Below are 19,263 nucleotides of genomic sequence, written 5' to 3'. Positions count from 1 at the left end.
AAATTACAGAGAACTTGGCATTTGTCTCTTTTCTACTTATACTTTTCTGATTTTTTTTTTTTTTTTTTTTTTTTTTTTTTTAGTTTTTCGAGACAGGATTTCTCTGTGTATCCCTGGCTGTCCTGGAACTCACTCTGTAGACCAGGCTGGCTTTGAACTCAGAAATCCGCCTGCCTCTGCCTCCCAAGTGCTGGAATTAAAGGCGTGCACCACCACTGCCCAGCTTCTGATTTGTTTTAAGAGAGACACATAACAAAGAAAAATATCTAATTGTCATTGTGCAAAAGCATAACAGAAGATATTTAGTAGAACATCTGCACACAGAACAGTTAGCTAAACATGATTACCAGTGATACTAATGTAATGACTGTTGCATACTTTAAATTTTTCAGAAGTAAAATCCTGCGTTATGACTCAAGTGGCAGGGGGAGGGAGGATGGCAAAGGGAGTTTCTGGAGGGGAGAACTGGAAAGAGGATAGCATTTGAAATGTAAATAAAGAAAATATCCAATAAAAGGGAAAAAAGAAAAGAAATTGGCTTTTTAAGTGTTCAAATATTTTGATTATTAACACTAGCTAAAGGGGCATAAATGTTAAATATAGAGGATCAGAACCAGTGATAAAAAGAAAAAAAAAGTGCCGATACTGAAACGATGACGAGGTGCCGTTAACAGAATTCCTCTTTTCATGAAAGTATAAAATGACTAAAGAAAACGCCTAAGCTTACATGCATTCTAGAACTGTTCTACTCTCTGTGGCAAGCGTAGTTATATTATTTGCAATTGTTGAGTTGGCCATCTCTCTTACTTTCTGTGTCTACCATAATTTTAGCAGAAAGGTAGTCATGTTCTTATCAGATATTTGCTGAGTGACATACCTAAATAAATTACACTGAACTTAAAAGCTGAAATCTCAATTGATTTTGACACTCACAGGTACAGACTTTAAGCCTAATCTATGTAAAAGGGAAAAGAAATTATAGTCGTACTGTGATAGGCTATTTCATTAAACTGCTGTTTAGATGGAATGTTAATAACTCTAAAATAATTTATTCAAGATGCAGTAGAAGCAGACAGGTAAAGTCAAGTATGTTCCACATCAAAATATTATACTATGAAATAAATGAAGATGAAGGTATTAACAAATTATATAGATAGTTTTACTTTTTTCGTGGAAGCCTATGCTAGCAATGGCTCATGGCTCATGGAAAATGTATACTTCCAGAAACAAAAAAATGACTAAAAAGCATATTTAAAATGTATTTTACATTACAGCCTTTGTTGTGTAAACCACCATAGATACTAAGGATATAGTTATTAAACTGAATAATAAGTTCTACTGGGTTCAGCCATCTGAATAGTTAGAGCAAAATAATTGAAAGCATCTAAATATTAAAATTATTTAAAAATCACCAGTGTGTTTGGATAACACAATGTTTCAATATGTTGCAGCTGCTAACGACAAGAAATAATGTTTTTGAGGAAGCAATCTTCAATTAATCATTTCCTCCTTTAGTGGGATAATTTATGGAAATGAAATGAGACTAATAAAGCAGAAAGAATGGGAGGAAAGAACGGAGTTAAATAAATTGCTTCCTTTTGTAACAACAGAAAGTCATGATATCCATCATTTGGCCAGAAATATCATGTTGCTTAAGGCCTTATTTAGCATTTGATTCTCTTCCAATAGTACAGAAACAGAAGGAATCACATTTCAGCTTCCCATTTATTTCATTCTTCATTTTAACCCCATAAGCATCTCCCAAGATTGAAATGTGAACAATGTAACAATCTTGGAACATGTAATGTCAGATAGGAGACAGATGGATGAGGCTGGAAGCCACAGAGTCAATCCTTTGATTTCTGGTATTAGATGTTGATGTTTTTGACCCTTATTAAAAATTGAGTTTTCTAGGCAATAAATATAAAAATCAAACGCAAGTCAAAAGAGTCCCACACAGATAGAAAGTAATTTAACTAGCCCCTTCAGCTCCTTAGGAAATATAGCAACTAGGCAGTATTCAGACAAGTCAATTCTAGTTGTTTTACCACATTGCTTTTGTGATATTTTTCATTTTTATTCCCTGGAAATGGTCAAGCAACAAAAAAGCGAACATAGCCCACAAATCTGGTTAAACAGAAAACAATAGCATTGTGTTTATTGGCACAAATAATCATTAGAGCTTTCTTACTGGTATCTAGATGACTGTCCAGAATACATTTTATCAGCAAAACAATTTCAAGTATATGAAAAAATCAAAGTAGCAGTCAATTACAAGGCATATCCTGGATGAGTGGATATATTTCATGAGATAATATAAATTTAAAAATCAAAATGAAGAAACAGTCATAACCATTGTCTTCCTATATATTCCATATCTGCATATTTAGATGGCTAACAAGCAATTTATCAATTGTCTACATTTTGGAGGCAATTAAAAATCTAAAATATAAATTATAATATAGCATGTGAAAGGACTCATACTTGTTTATCATTATAATACCTGTGACATGTTTTTTCAATGTTTGTGGTAATAGTTATAGACACTAGACTCAGTAAATGTTAGTGGGCAGTTTCTCATGTGGACTTGTGTGTAAAAGCATATGCATTTCTATTTAAGCCATCTACTCGAAATGTGACCAACATAACTAAAGAACAGTGAATGTGAGCTGACAAGAACCAAAGTGTCAATGAGATCTTACAGAAAATATAAGCATATAAAATATCTACTTGATAAAGCCAACTTAAATTATACACTATATTTTAGGCTCCAAGTCGAGATGTGATTTTGTGCTATACAGTATTAATCAGCTTGGATGTATCACTTTGAATTCTGAAATTCAGACAGGTTTCAATATTTCTCGTAGTGGTATATTTATTTGGTTAGATTGGTTCTTACAGTGTGCTTCTTGGTGTACAGACACGTGAGAGCGATAAGCAGACTGATAGGCTAGGAAATTTTAGCTGTATTTTTTGTAAGGAATAATTATATTAGACAAAGCATATTTCTAGTCACCAATATACTAGTGTATCTTATTCTTAGAAAAATATTTTGAAATAATGATGAAATCAATGTGTTATGAAATGTTACATGACATTGAAATAGTTATAGTTGCCACAGCTATATTCACTTGACAGTATATGATATAACTATAGTGCTTCTTAGTTCAGGGCATGATGAACCATAAAAGCTTACAGAGGGGTACCAATATGTATATATATACTGTAATATTATGAGTATGTGTGCAACATCTGGTACATTTTATTTTCATGATTTTATAGTGAATACATTACCAAAGAAAGCAAAATAATCTATATGCCAGAGCAAGATTGCCATAGAAAGAAAGATTTAAAGAAATAGAACAGGAAACATAAGATTTAATCTTTCATTTTCTTTCCTCAAGCGATTTGATGGCAGATAGGAAACAATCATTTACAGAGGGGGAAACCTCCCATAAACAATAATGAAAATACCATCTTGAATTATAATGATATTTGATTCTTATAACTTTCAGAATAAAAGGAAAAATGCAGACAGCTAAGAATACCTCTTCATAATAATTAAATTGCACAAATAGATTATCTTAGATGAAATGAAGATTTTTGTAATGAAAATAATAAATGAAAATATTGCAAACCTCAAAGAGGGTTTTTCTCCTGTTTCTTCCACCTATGAATATGACTGAGATAGACACTTTTTTCATTGTTTCCTTCATCTGCACAGAAGTTTATTTCTCACCAGGATTTCATCTGTGAGACTGAATCTAGAATCCGGCACTCAATTGACAGTCTTGGACCATTTTATTTCTTAGCAATCCACAATGCAGTAGTATATTTAGTATTCAGTATTTCCCTCACAAGTGGTATTTCATAATTTATGTAACTTGGAAGCTTAAAAAGATGACATCAGTTCCTAGATCAAATCTCAGGGCTCCTCTTTGGGTTAAATGCTCATATTCATATTTGGATGATGGTAAATTATAGACCATAAAATAATCAACAGAATACTAAATTTATGTCTCTCTTGAAGAGCAAGACAGTACTGCCAAAGAGAGTTTAAGAAATTTGGGTATGATTCTGATGCCAATCAAGACATAAATTGAGATGGGCTAGGTGTGGAGATAATTTAGAAGATTGACTTCTGTGGATATTTTATTGTGAGACATTAAAAAGGAACTGCATGTGTGCAGAACAGCCAAGAAAACTCTTAAAAAGTGAAATTGAATGATATTACTAAATTAGAAGATAGAGCATAAAATACCTCCATGATCCAGAAATATAAGATGATGGTATGATTTTAAAAATTTAGCCTTCTGCTTTCTGGACATATAAATCATAAATTGTGTTGCGGCTCATTTTGGTTTGTAAGGAGGGACAAAATGGTGACAGTGGAGATGTAAATTTTGTGTCCAGTCATTTTCTTAAATGTGAGGTTAGACAAGCTCCAGCAGGCGCATATTCTCTTTTGAAGGTAAGGAATGGGTTTCAAACAACTTGGGTTCTATGCTAGCATCCTGCCTGGTTTATGATTGGAAAGAAAGATTTTCCAGCACTTATGTGCTATTAGGGTTGATACTAGGTTTGGAATGGATGGCTATGGTAAACGAGAACACTGTCTGAGATCAAGAGAAGTGAACTGGATTTTTGTTTCTCCCCGAATAGTTCAGCCCAGTGCTGTTTTGCACAATGGGGAAATTCAGTGAGAATGTGTTGAAGGTTTCATCCGAAGTGCAATTTCTTCCACCTTAATTTCAAGTTATTTTATATATAGTCACTTTATTAAAATCTCAGGATACGTAAAATATAGAGTGTTACAGAATATGTTTACCATTACAGCTGGAAGTGATCATATTGAAGTGTATACTCTGGCTTCATGTTGCTTAGGAGCTTTCTGTTAAACAACATCACATATCTTTACTTGTTTCCATATGAGCACATATATTTTATTGAATGTGAGAAGTGACATTAGCAAGACAACATACATGATTTAAACAGGGTTGGGCTCTGGATTGGAGCCCATTTACGTTCAAATATTGACATCTACTATTCTGAGATAATTCACGGATCCCTAATGGTAGGACTGAGCCTGGCCAAATGGGGATTCCTAACTTACTTTCCACACATTTGAACTTTATTGTAACCTATGGTGAGTATGCTTTATGTTTGTTCAATTAGCAACAAAAGCAGCCAACAGGCTCAGGGACCTTTGAGATAGGAGTGTTTTATTGCAGTGGAATTTTGTGGGCTGTTTGGACCCTCCCTCCCATCTATCTTAAACATAAAATAGAAGTGCTTACCAATCAAAAAGAAAATGAAAAAATAGTTCTTTTAACACTAAATTCTAAAACACAATTCTATTTCATCTTACATATATATTCTAATTGAGTTATCTGGAGAAGAATTCATTCACAAAGACTTTATTGTCTTTATAGCTAAAAATTCTGCATAGCTAGTGTTCATAGACTTGAACCAACATAATGTGATGAAAACATATCTTCAAAATAGGCAACATTATCTCAAGTAAAACCATTAAATGAACAACAATATTTATTAAGCACAGTCTCACTTTAAAAGTCTTTCATCAATTTTCCCATTTGTATATGAGACATTTCTATCCGTGGTAGATATTATTCAGAAATAGTATAAAAACTTTCCTACAAAGGGACTAGATTGCTAAACAAATAGAAGCATCACCAAGATGATGCATGCATAATTGTTAGTGATTCTTACAACAGTTTTGTGATAAGTTCATAATCAATTTTTATTAGTTAAATGATAACTTATTGTGATATTTCTCTCTGTATGTGTATACAGATATGTGTGCACATCATGTGTTTGTGGGTATACACATGTAGTGGTGTGGTACACAAATAACAAATATGTACATGGAGACCAGAGGGTGATCTCCAGTATGGCCACTTCTCAGGAATTGTCTTCCTTAGTTGTGGAGGTAGGATACCTCACAGGGAACTCAGACTAGGCAGTTAGGATGTCTAACTAGCCAATGAGCTTCAGGGATCTGCCTGTTTCTGCCTCATAAGTGTTGAGATTACAAGGACACTCCTTGATTCCAGGTGTTTACATAGGTGCTGAGAATAAAACTCGAGTCACCTTACTGACTGAGAAATACTTTAGCATTCATAATGGTATTCCTTTAAAATGATATTATTTTTAAAATCACATTGAGTTTACTGAATGCTTCTTATATTTCCAATGTTATATCCATTTCAGCAATATAGCAAAGCCCATACAGAAATATAGATTATAGTCTGATTGGAAATAACTTTGAATTTTTTCTCCTGCTTTTGTTTCCTGGCTTTATTTTTAACTCTCAAAATACAAGCCCATAAATTCTTCAATATAATGGACTAACAATTAATAGTACTTTATTTATGAAGTGATGGAATCATATTACAATAATTTCACTTGAAATAAGTTCTTGAAAAATGAGTAAATACAGTAGTTTGGAGTAGTAGACTGTTACTAGTAGTGGATATAGCAGGAAGAGTACACTCACAGTACAGGCATTTTCCTTTGAGACACAGAGCAAAACCTTTGCTCCCGTTCAATGGTCTTTGTCTTCTTCAAAGTCAGGGGAGTAGCCCACAACAAAGCAGTCATTGGTCAAGAATGTTTATAAGTGACTGATTTTAAAGCATTTGTTCCAACACTCCCTGTTTCTCCCACAGTTCTCTTGAGGATTTATGAGTCTGATGCCAAAACATTGAGATTACGCACAGAGGGACCTACCCTTCAAGAAGGTAACAGATTTTGCAGTGCATTTTCAGTGCTATGTATGGTGGTGGTTCCCCTGTAACATTTATAAAATAAGAATATTGTGCACACCTAATAAATCAAATCAAAATTAATTAAAAATACAGAGTGTTTTGTGATCACTGGAAATGGCACTTGAAGAGAAAACAGAATAATTGTGCTCAGTTACAATGTTCATGCTTTGCATGTTAACTATGATTTTTTTTAATTGTTTATTAGTGCCATTGTCATTGAAAAGTTTCCCCAGCAGAGGGAAGCACAGCTTCATTATTTATCTCATAAATTGAAATAGGGAGAACAAGCTTACACAGCAACTTTATGCATATTAAATGGGGTTGTATGATATTTCACCATAACTAAGCAACTCTGACATTTAAAATGTTTCAATATCTTGGTTCACTTGCTCACTTTAAGAAAATATATGGCTAGTATTTTAATGTAAAAATGTGGCTTCATTGTTTGATTCAAATACTCAGAAAGGGTTGCCATCATCAACATACAGATATATGACTTCCTTGGTTCATTTTAACACTATGTATGATTAATTTATCTGATATATTTAATGAAAATTTCTGTTTTCTATCTCTTTGTGTTGCTAATATATAAGACTATGTTCATAGACTTGGCTTGTTTTGTTCATATAAGAAATTGAAGTTCTTTATCTTATAAGATCTAATATTTTGAATGTATTATACCTGTGATCAAAATATATATTCCTGTTTTGTAAGTTCATCAGCATCTTCTTCATCTTAGACCACATTCCCTCCTAACTATTCTTGGAATGATATGTAGACTCCTACCTCTTTAGCACTGGAGGTGTAAAGAGAGGCTTACCATGATGCTGCAAGTCTGAGCAATGGGTCAGTGGGTCTCCATTCCTTATATCTTGTCGTCTTGTGCGCCTAAAAGAATTGCATTCGAGAGACATTATTCTAAATCTCTGATATGAATGAAGAATCAGATCTGTACTGAATCTCATAGACAAGGGAATCTCATGCATCTGCAGCCCATGTGGCTGGATAAGGGCACTGAAAAGTGACCAAACTGGGAAACGAATCTACTGAACTCCAGCTGCCGCAACTGAAGGAGTCTTAACCATCACGAATAGACATTCTGCCTTGTTTTCTACCAGGAATCAGTCAATAATAATCTAATACTGAGAAGAACTAGAGTTCGTTTCAGAGGAAAATAAGGTATAATATTTTGAAAGAACAACCCATTTCTTCAATAAACATAAGTATTGTTCTGATCATCAATGTGGGTGTAAGGCTGAACATTAGAATTCACATGACAGATGGCTTTCCTCATTGTGTATACACTTCTTCATTACTCCTACAATTCCATCAAGGATTTATAAGTCTCATGCAAACACACTGAGATTACATACAGAGGGACCTAAGTGTAATCTTTTAAAAATACACTATTGCCTAACTTTGATGTATTAATCTAAAAATTCTTTCTTTTGTTGCTTTTTAATTTATTATTTCACGATTTTATAGAAAAGTATCTTTACTGCATTTTCTTTGATGTGTTGTGGTGCTAGTGATTGAACCTCAGAGCCCATTGTAAGTGCTGTACTTCCAGCCTTTGGCCCTTGTTTTAGATTCAATCTTATTTTGGCCTTGTTTTGTTTGGTCTTGTTTTGGCCTTTGTTTTAGATTCAGTCTTATTCTTCAGTTATGGCTAGCTTGCTGGGTTCCCAGGTGTATACAACCGTGACATCCCTATCATATGGTTAGGGTTGCACATCAGTTTATTTGAGAAAAGGAGGAAAACTACAAGTTTTGAACTTAAGTGTGAAGTCTTCTTTTGCTAGGAGAGTAGGTAAACCAAGATGACCATCTCTTTTACAGAAAAGCGGAATATATGAACCAAACCAGTTAGCATCCTTTCCAGGCTCTGCAAACTGTATGTGCAGAACCCCTGCAGTTAGACACACTTGGAGGAGGAGATGGGCAAGATACAAATGTAAACTGAGATGAGAGATGAGGAGAATGCCGTGTAACACAGAAAGTGTGGACATCTTGACCGATTATCTTTCTTTTTTCCTCCTTTTTTTAAAACAATAAATCTTAAGGTATCATCTTGCTACGAATTAGTTACCATCACTTAATGACCATTGAGAAGTATAAATATGGGATTCATTACTGTATTCATAAATTTAGAAGTCTAAAGTATTTATAGATTTCTATTTGTAGAAGTAGTGAGACTATCGAGCAGATGTGTACACTTGAAAATTGAGCTGACAAGAGAACTTGGGAAACATGAATCCCAAAGCACTCGGAAAAGCCTTTCTCAGTCACTTAAACTTCAAAAAATGCCACCACAGAGAACATATAAATTACAAGGCCTCCATGCATCCTTTTTCAAAGACATATCTAGTCAGAGACACATGAAATTAGGTTAAGTCAAATCCATAATTCACAAGGAAAACAAGAGAACTTATGAAAATTCTTTGAGTTTTAATTTATGGGAGTGTAAGAACCACTTTCAATATATAAATACCAGGTTCAATTAGAGTCATGTTTATTTCTTTTCTCCTTCTTTGATTAAAATTCAAACCTCTCATCACCAAATCACGTAATGTTCTTCATTATTACTTCTTATAAAGGGAAGATTCCTTATTTTCAGTTCATATAAGATTTACATATGTATGTTTGAGTAACTAGAGCTAAACAATTTTAAAAAGGATAAAAATTTAATCTTAAATAATTTAGAATTATCACTGTAATGATGATATATTTCAATGTATTAAACCAGTCATGGTTTCTTTAATCAATTTATAGTATCTTCAAACTAAGTTTTTTCTAATGTAAAATCCCAACAAATTATCGAAGTACTAAGTATAATAGCTAAATATGGAATTTTGAAAGAGTAAGAAAACTGTTTTATGTATGTAGTCTTTAGGAGGAGTTTTACACTTAGTATTACTGTGATAATGTGTTCAAATTATATAATAATATAAGCTATGCTCAAGGTAATTATTTTAAAAGATTCCTTCCTTCCCTCCTTCCTTCTTCCCTTCCTTCCTTCCTTCCTTCCTTCCTTCCTTCTTTCTTTCTTTCTTTCTTTCTTTCTTTCTTTCTTTCTTTCTTTCCTTTTCTTTCGTCTACAGATATGTTTGTGAATCTCTGTGCATTTCTTCATACACCTTGAGACAAGAAGAGGGAGTTAGATGCTCTGATGTTGGAGTTATCCATGACTGCGTCATCTGTGAGAGCATGGCAACTGAACTGGGTGCTCTGTAAGATCAGTAAGTGCGCTTAACCCCAGAACCATCTCTCCAATCACAGGTCTAGATGATTTAATATCCAAAAAATTGTATCTAAAACATCAATGCAAATAATTAAGGAGATGTTCGTTGTAGTCAGTAGATGTTTTCCTATAATATCTGTAATATTACAAACACTACAGAACATACTTCACTAATCTGAAAGGCTGATAGACAGAGTTGCTTGGGAAAGATACTGTGCTAAAACAAATTCATAGTGCTCCAAAAGTCCAGTGGGTTGGGGATGGTGGTCACCTAATCTAGGTTTGAAAAGGTCAGTGTGCATGCTGGCAAGCTTGAAGGAGCTTTACCAAGATTCTATATAGTCCTTTCACTCATCATTACTTCTTCCTGAACAGTATATATCAACAAAGAAATGCGGCCATCAGCAAACAGGAGAGAATAGGATGATGTTGGTGCTTTAAAAAATTAAAAACTGCTTTTATTTTATTAAACACTAGTAAAATAATTTGTCTGCAACTTTAGGATGTGTCTAACAGTTCTATGGAATATGATAATAATATTATATTAGATGATGAAACTGCCATTCTGTTTTTATTATCTTTTTATTTAAAATTTTTTATATACAATACATTTTATCATATTCTTTCTTCTCCTCGAGCTCCCCCCCCAGTCCTTCCTCTTTGAGTTTGCATAGGAAGCTGCCATTATGTCTAGTTTATATGTGTCATTCTCAATACAGTTTTGGTCGTGCAAGTCTACATTATATATGCCATAAATGTAATCTGTGCATATAGGTACATGTATGTGTGGGTACTTTCTGTAGGCCATAGGTTGAGAATGGGTGAATGGGTGTCTTTCTATGTTGCTCTCTACTTTTTCATCATCATCATCATCATCGTTTTAAAACAGAGCATTTCACTGAATCTAGAGTGCACTAATTTGGCTGAATCTGGAGCTCACTAATTTTACTGGAGAAGCTGATCAGTGAGCTCTCAAGATCCCTTTGTGCCTGTACTCCTTATTCTCAGTGACTCTACACCAGGCTTTCCCCTGTGTTCTGGGAATCTGAACTCAGGAATTTATTCAATAGAGACTTTACATATCCATCTCTTCTGTACCTGTCAATAACTTTCTAATTATAACATAATTTTTATTTTAAAATTTCCTATCAAATAACTGTAAATAAATGATCAAGACTATGTTTGGAATACATGAGTAGCGTGCACACACACACACATGCACACACATGCACACACATGCATGTACACATATACACACATATATACACACACAAAAGGATCAGATTTTATTATGTAGTTTTTGTTTCAAATGAAAATTGTAAATACAAGATGATACAGTAATAATAGGAATAATTAAAAAATTCTTGAGCTTAATAAGGAGATATATTTAAGAATAATAGCTAATCACTTGACACCTATGAACCTTCAGTTGATTGTCCTCTTGTCTAGTGTGAGCTGGCACACGTTTTCTGCTAGTCACTGTAGCTGAGTGGCTGCTCCATATCCTGGATGCTTAACTGCAGTACCATTGCAGACAAACTTCTTTGTAAATGCCTTTACTAGTTTCTTTTTATTGGGATCATCAGGGATCCTTTGCACAGTAGTTATGCTCTTCTGCCCTTTCTCGATCTAATGTCATATGTTGAACCCAACATCTTACTTTTTTCCATCAAATAAAGTATTTTTATGAAGATAGAAAACAATGAATATGAGCTAATCAATATTAATATATTGAAGACATCAGTGCACCTCAAATTCCACCTCAAATCTTATTTGCACAAAAAGGCAGTATGATTATTTATAAAGGGCTGTTCTGTAAAATAAATCAATCAGACTGCCAATAAACATTATATTTCCCCTTTACTGTTCACCTTACCTCTTTGCAGTAGGGAAATAGCGTGAGCATGAGGACCCATCCCAGGCACAGTAAGGGTCCCGAGCGAGGCAGCATTCTGCGCAGGCTTTGCCATAAATGTCACAGCGGTGTAGGGGCAGCTGTGCCACTCCAGCAGTTGAGCCAATGTACAGCTGTTGCTGTGGACGAGTTAAGAAAACACTCTTCTGACTAACTTATTTAGGCTCTTAAACAATTAATTATATATATATGGATCAATATTGTCTTTGATCATTTCTTCCAAGGTCTAGCAGATAATACTGGTTTAAGTGAATGAGAAACAAACTGTAAGTATCTGATTGCAACAGGGAAGAGAGAGACATGCTGTTCTTTCACTAAAGGATTGCTTAATGATATAATGAGCCTTAAGTAAAAGTTACATAAATACTCTACCAGAATATGGTTAATCAGATAAGCACACCTGTTTCTAACCCTGATATTCTGATGTAAATTCCACGGGCCACATGATGGACATAAAGTGTGATTTCTAATCTTCACACTCATGACTACACTGTGGTAAGCCTCACACATACAAAACGAGTAAAAATGAAATGAAGTTAATAAAGTTTTAAGAGTTTCATAAATACTGAGACATATAATAATAACCCACAGAAAAAGACTTTGAAAGCATATTTGAATTTTATAGGATTTAGATGAAAATTGAGTATTTGAACAACTTCACTGTGGACAACAGGATCCTCTTTGATATGATAAATTGTCTAATAGAAATGAATATATTCAATATTGCATTTTCAATTTTTTCACTTACAGAATATGTATAATATATATATGAATATATATTTTGTTACAGAATATATGACATATATTGTGCATGTGTGTGTAACTGTGTGAAGTTGAATGTAGGCTGAAGTATTTACTGAAACCTAAGAAATTATTAGAGAAGTATTTTTATAGATATTAGACCAGTGCTTAAAGCTAAGAAAAATATATTTGAGGCTATCAACCAGTAGTTTGGGAAATACTGTTGATTCCTTAGTAAGAGAACGTGTTTCATCTTTTTAAAATAATAAACTTAGAAATCTATTGAATAACACCAATTTCAATGAGATGAGAAATGAAACAGGTACAAAATATTTAAGCAAATATGAGACTCCTGAGAGTGTTGCAGCAATAACCAGACACATGGTTGGTAACAATGAGCAGGAATGTATTACTTGACCCTGGTCCTATTTTCTTTTGATATTTTTGAGATAGTGTCATATAGGCTAGGCTAGTTTTAAGCTCCAGAATCTCCTGCATCCACTTCCAAAGCATTTGGATGATGGTGTAAATGTTAGTCCTGGCTTTGGGACCCTGCTTGAAAAGGTTACTGACAAAATTGGCCATTCTATCAAAAGATCTCATGATTGTCTAATAATGTTTAAGAAGCATATGTGAAACTCATAATTATAGACTTATAGTTATGTGACACTTGAGTAGAAAAAGAATTACTCAAAGTAACTACATCAGGGACACGCCTTTAAGAGAAAAAAGATAAGTGCAGGAAAATGAGAAAAAGCCAAAAAAAAAGTATAGTCATACAAATGACTTATGGTCATGGAAACCTAAACTCCAACAAATTGATCTAAATTAAATGTAATGCAGTGTCATTTTGATTTTATCATAATTCTTCAGGATTACTAATGATACCTAAAAATCAGCATGCTATCCACAAGAAGCATAGGGGCTTGCAGGCATCACTGAGCATAATCCAGTGACTAGCTAGTAACCTGATGTGCTTTTTCTGCCCAATTTAACATCACCTCAGGAGATTACCCTAGCCTCCTTGTGACATCATGGGCCATGAGCTGGATGTGATTTCATTATCTACAAGGTTAGTTTCATCATTGTTGGTTCCTCTTGAAATACTGTCTCACTTTAAAAACATTCCTAAGAGTGAGTGAAATTGTGTCCCAATGAATGAAATCCATTTTCCTTCCATCAATGGCATATATAAGTCAGGGATTCTTTCTGTTATTGTGGTTATTTTTGTTGTTGTTGTTGTTGCTGAATGTTGTATTAATAAGCAATATTTTAAAATATTTAAAAAATCTTATTTCTTTTTCAAACAAGATGTTTTACTAAATTAGGCTTAGAGGTAATTCAGTAAGAATTGGCCCTGAAGTCTAGCAGAGAATAAATATAAATAAATATTTTTAAAATCATTACAGGAAAGATTATCCCTGTCTAGCTTGCATCCTGGAAAGCCCCGGATTTCCTTGCCAAGATGTGACAATTTTTAGATGTGAAGAACAGGTGAATACATGTTAATGAGGTGTAAGATAGCAGTATCAGGTCAATAATATCTGCACTCTGAATTTAAATATCTGGGAGATTATCAATCTATTTTGATACGTCTATGTGGAAAGGGTACACATTACATTTTGTTGGCACCATAATTTAGTGTTTTGTTCAAGAAGTGGAACACTGTCAAAGGCAAGACAGGCAAACAGATCAAAAATTACTCTATCCAACTGATTCTTATATTCACAGCTCTATAGACAAATTTTTACAGTAGTAAGGGACATTGTAGTTCACTCTTATCTCTATACTATGATTCCTACTAATAGACCTCATTTCAGTATACCAATATATTTCCAAAATTATCATTTATTTAATGGATTGAAAAGTAGGCAGTGATGTAGAAAACATAATTTTTACAAGCCAGACTGTGTCATATCTGTAGCTCAGAATTGAGAAATTAGTTGTTTTTCTTTTATGTCTTTGTGAAACATCCATTTGTTATAAATGAAAAGACTAATCACGAGCTACTCTGAATTCTTAGAGTTGTAGAATATACAACTTGGTCGTGCTTGACCGTGTGCTCAATCAAAGTGAACACTTTTCTCATGACTACAATACTAATGGACATAGGAGCTACTTGCTAAGATCTTCCAAACAGAATAACCAACTGTTTACTTTTATGAACATATAAAGTAATATTTTATCAACCTATATGATGGATGTTTCCTACTTATGTAAAATTAAATAAAATTAAAATCTTTTATTCTAAAATGATCTAACAATACTAAATTTAAAATATGTGTATAGGCACTGTTAAAATATGAAAACAGCTATTGAGTAAATTACCATCAGACACTGAAATACTATAAATCTAAATTTAGAGATCAGTATTATCATTTATGAGGGAAACCCATTCCAATGGCACAGATGATAAACTTTTATCCTTTTAGCTTGTTATAATAACAAGACCTCTTTGCACTTCATGTCTTTTACTACTCGCTTGCCTACCAGTCTATAAAATATGCTCGATAGTAAGATAATCTATCAAGTTCAAATCCAAAATTAATAAAACACAGGGCTGACTATAGCATATTATGATAGTACCTGTTTAGTAGACAGCTCCATTGCTGAAATAGTTGTTGGTTCCTAAAATGTAAACAAAAGAAGTGCTTGGTAAATGAGAAAAGTTAATGACTAATTGGTTAACACACAAGTTCTCAGAGAAACAACGTCACTGCCTACAACAAATAGTATAAGTGGAAATAAGATCTGTGAAAGACGCTAATGAGATAAGGGCTAAATATCTTTGGGGATCCTGCCTGCAGTTCGACAAGTTGTGTTTGTCACTCACTGAATGGGCCTAGAGACAACTCAGTAGGTCTACACTGAGTCAAGAAAACGTAAATTATTTACACTTTACCCCTTCCTTACCTATTCCTTTAACTTTGTTATACTCTATTGTCCCTTCTATGTGTATGTAAGAAGACAGGCAGCACATATGTTCCTTGGTCCTTTAGATGGACTCTGACCATTCTACCCTCAATGTTTTTACTTCTCTTCACTGCTCTGCGCTCTCCATCCAGCCCTTCCTCTATATTCCTTCTAATCTTCAGAAGCAGAATTCACCAACTCGTTCCATTATGCCTCAAAATCCTTTCGATTGCTTCCTTTTAGCCTTCCTCACGATCTTCTTTGTGCCTCTCTGACAGATCTGACGGCTTTGCCTTCCCTTGCCTATTCTTCCTACTTTGTCTTCATTTCACTGAGCTGGGCCACTCTGTGCTGCTGCCAACCCCATATTCACAGGCAGAGCAGAAGTGTTCTACTTCAAATCTGATGGCAGAACTGAGCACATGATTTTCTTAATAACTTCCGTACAACCTGCTTGGTGTACAAGAGAAAAGAATGATGGAGGATGTGCGTTACCTTAATGGAGTAATTTAGATATCCCTTTTCTACTTTAAATGAGTGATAGTAATTATCAAATATCATAACGACTTCTTAAAGAATTATCAATCACAAAGACAACTGTGGTGAACGTTATGTCATGCCACTGTGTCTACACAGAAATGGTGCATTTACTACTTAGTAATATCAAGTCACACAAAGAAAATTTATATTTCATTATAAATATTTTGCCATTAAAAGATGTTTTTTGGTTTGTACAATATTGGTATACATTAAGTACAACAGAAATTAAGTGTGTCAGGAGAAATTTCCATGGCAACCACTGCATATGAGAAATCCTTGTGTGACTAAAGAAATAACTAACCATGCAAGTTTATATCAAAGAAATTATACAGTCAAAGTTCAAGGCATAGGAAACTTAACACTCCAATGCAATGAAAATGTGAAGTCTAAGTTCTTTGAAAATATAATTGATTAAATTTTTATTTCCTATTCATTGACTATGCAACTCAAACATCCATAAAGCAGATAGAAATTGGTCTTCTCATAAGTAAATTGTAAAACATGAGACAAACTTGAGCACACACCGGATTCTATGGGGTTATATTATGGTGTCACATTCTAGATTAAGATTATGGCATCCCGTAATTAATATAAATGTACTTGTCATTTATAAAGAAATTAGTAACAGTTTAGAATATGTACTGCCTGAAACTGAATTTTAATGTAGAATACAATAAAATGACATCCATTTAAATAAGCTGTACATTTTCTGAGAAATAACTAGTGACAAATATGAGTTCCATTTAAGGCAGATGCGGCTTCGTAAGCATTCTTTTCTATGACATTGGTTTCAATTGCAAATTTAACTGGTGCTCAAGCCAAAAAAAAAAAAAATTAAAAACTTAGCATCTTTTCAAAATTTTCTATGACTTAAATTTACTATACATATCCTAGATATTTCAATTTAGTCATTATTAATCTTTTGCACTTGCAAAGCTTTTCAACCTGCTGATCCCAGGAGATCCCAGTTTAGCTTACTCGCTGCTTAGCACTGTAGAGGAAGCTCCTTCAGAAGTTAATAGACTGGAGTTCGGAAAGCATCAATTATGTTTTACATTTGAATGAAAATTAAACTCTTTCATTTGTTTGCTCAGCTGTTCATGGAATATTGCATAAATTGGGCTTAAAATGCAAGCATTATTGATGTAACTGCCTTGAAATCCTTTGCAGTCAATAGGACTATAAATAAACTCTTTTGTCCCCATGGCGCCATGACTGGATGTTACAGTTAACTGACTCAAAAGAAAGCTCAGTGGAAGGATGAGGTGGGGGACCCCATACTGTCCAGTGAAGGTGAAAAATTACCATGTGTCTGGATTTTTATTTCTTCTTAACTTAAGACAAAGAAATGATATGGAAGTCCAGCATTCTGGAGCAGGTTTTTACATGTATATTAATTTTCTGAAAACCAACATTTACCAGTTAGTTTAATTTTACTATACAAAGAGTATCTTTAAGAGTTCAAGATTGTAATCGTCACTCTAAGAAGAAATGGATGGTCCATTAACTAACCAGCTCACCCAGAAGCACATACTAAACAAAGCACTTTGAAATTCACATGATTGCTGTCAAATCACAGCTAGATTCAGACTGTGTATTCCTGCTACAATGCTATTTTGAGTAGGTACTGGCAGGTCTGCCGGGTTTCTTAGTCCAACACCAATGCTGACTTTACTTCACCTCTTATTATCTATTAAAAATTTTACTCTGCAAAATTTTATTGCCAAAGAACATTTTTTTTCTTTCCATACAGTGACTGGAACCTGATTTCACCAGAATAAAAGTATCTTGTAACCAAAACCACTGGAATGCTCTGTGATTAGCTGGGGTGTTTTCTTAAAACCAGTCTCAAGGTGGCAAGAGGTATGTACTGGCTTTAATCCAAAAATTTATGAGTTATTCATTCTAAAAGAGACCCATAAGAACATGGTCTCATGAAGGTGGTAATATGGGTAAATTAGCCTAACATTAAATGTGTTCAAACACTATAAAAGAGTATCAGATAGGATCATGACCTTGAATCTTGCGTATTTACCCTATCAAACTGTTGTACAGCTCAGGCGATCTTTTAAAACTGTATTTTATTTTAAATGGAATGATGCAAGTGTCAAATAGAAACAGAGAGACCGTAATACTTTCCTGCTTTTCACTGTATGTGGCTATCACTTTAATGTGTTGCGGTTTTTCATTTTCTGTCCCCTGCTACAAAATTAAACAAAGCTTGACAGTGAAATATTCCAATTGCTAGCCCACAATATATGTATGAACTTTGGCTGATATAATAGAATGCTGAAAGTAAATATTTCTGTAAACTCTGCCCAAAGATGTTTTGCCTGCTTGCGTGCCAAAGAAATAATTGTGGCAATATGCGGAGTAGAAATCAGGAGGAAAATGCGAGCTGCTTCTATAGAAAAAGTTGTATTTCCAAATGCAACAACCATCTTCTAACACAATTTAAATATCTAACCAGTCTCATCTTCTACAGTACAATGTCAAGTATTGATAATTGTTACAGAGTGATAAAGATTTTTTTCTCATTATACTTTAAGTGCCATAAAAATGGGTCCTAGCAGTCACCGCAGGTGTATGTTTAAAATTTATTTCTTTGGACATCCGCAATTCAGAACAAAGTATTATAGATATTAAATCACTATATCTGCTAGTCTATTAACTTACACCACGCTTTTGCTACCAGCCATTTTAGCTAAAATTAAACTCACTTTTAGTTGGAAATTTTAATAATATACCAAGGAATACAGTTAGATGTAAAATGTAAACCTCAGATTCCAGGAACATTAAAAAGGGAATTCATCTACAATTATACTACCAAAGCATTCATGATTTGTTTAACTAATAAAACACAGAAAATAGTGAAAAGATAAGAAAAAATATTATTTATGAATTTTATAACATGATTAAAATAATTCTAAGTAGTAACATTTAACTCTACTAAGTGACAACAAAAAAATCAGTCTTTGAAACTGAGATGTATAACCCAGAAGACCTTTTATCAGAATGAAGTCAGAGACTGTGCCAAGAGTGGTCATTTATCTGCTGGTCTGTCTCTGTTCCTCGGTTTCTCTCTCTCTCTCTCTCTCTCTCTCTCTCTCTCTCTCTCTCTCTCT

The 19,263-nt window shown here is 33.8% G+C and overlaps 1 protein-coding gene and 1 long non-coding RNA gene across 3 annotated transcripts in view; one reads left to right on the top strand and one right to left on the bottom strand.

Annotated features, from left to right (window-relative positions):
* Positions 1 to 19,263, bottom strand: part of Sema3a (semaphorin 3A) — a 201,761-nt gene that overhangs the window by 9,810 nt on the left and 172,688 nt on the right. For both annotated transcript variants that reach the window (XM_028776066.1, XM_028776067.1), the window contains 3 exons: positions 15,272 to 15,313; positions 11,906 to 12,063; positions 7,609 to 7,676 (listed from right to left, as the gene is read on the bottom strand). In XM_028776066.1, coding sequence (XP_028631899.1) covers positions 7,609 to 7,676; positions 11,906 to 12,063; positions 15,272 to 15,313 — 268 coding nt within the window. The remainder of the gene's footprint in view (positions 1 to 7,608; positions 7,677 to 11,905; positions 12,064 to 15,271; positions 15,314 to 19,263) is intronic.
* Positions 6,685 to 17,967, top strand: LOC114628108. Its single transcript, XR_003712448.1, has 4 exons — positions 6,685 to 6,761; positions 9,890 to 10,027; positions 13,692 to 13,757; positions 17,892 to 17,967. It is a non-coding gene; the product is annotated as an uncharacterized LOC114628108 (long non-coding RNA).

The sequence above is a fragment of the Grammomys surdaster genome, unplaced genomic scaffold, assembly GCF_004785775.1.
Source record: "Grammomys surdaster isolate TR1022 unplaced genomic scaffold, NIH_TR_1.0 264, whole genome shotgun sequence".
Classification (NCBI taxonomy): domain Eukaryota; kingdom Metazoa; phylum Chordata; class Mammalia; order Rodentia; family Muridae; genus Grammomys; species Grammomys surdaster.
This window is presented reverse-complemented; position numbering and strand designations above follow the sequence as displayed.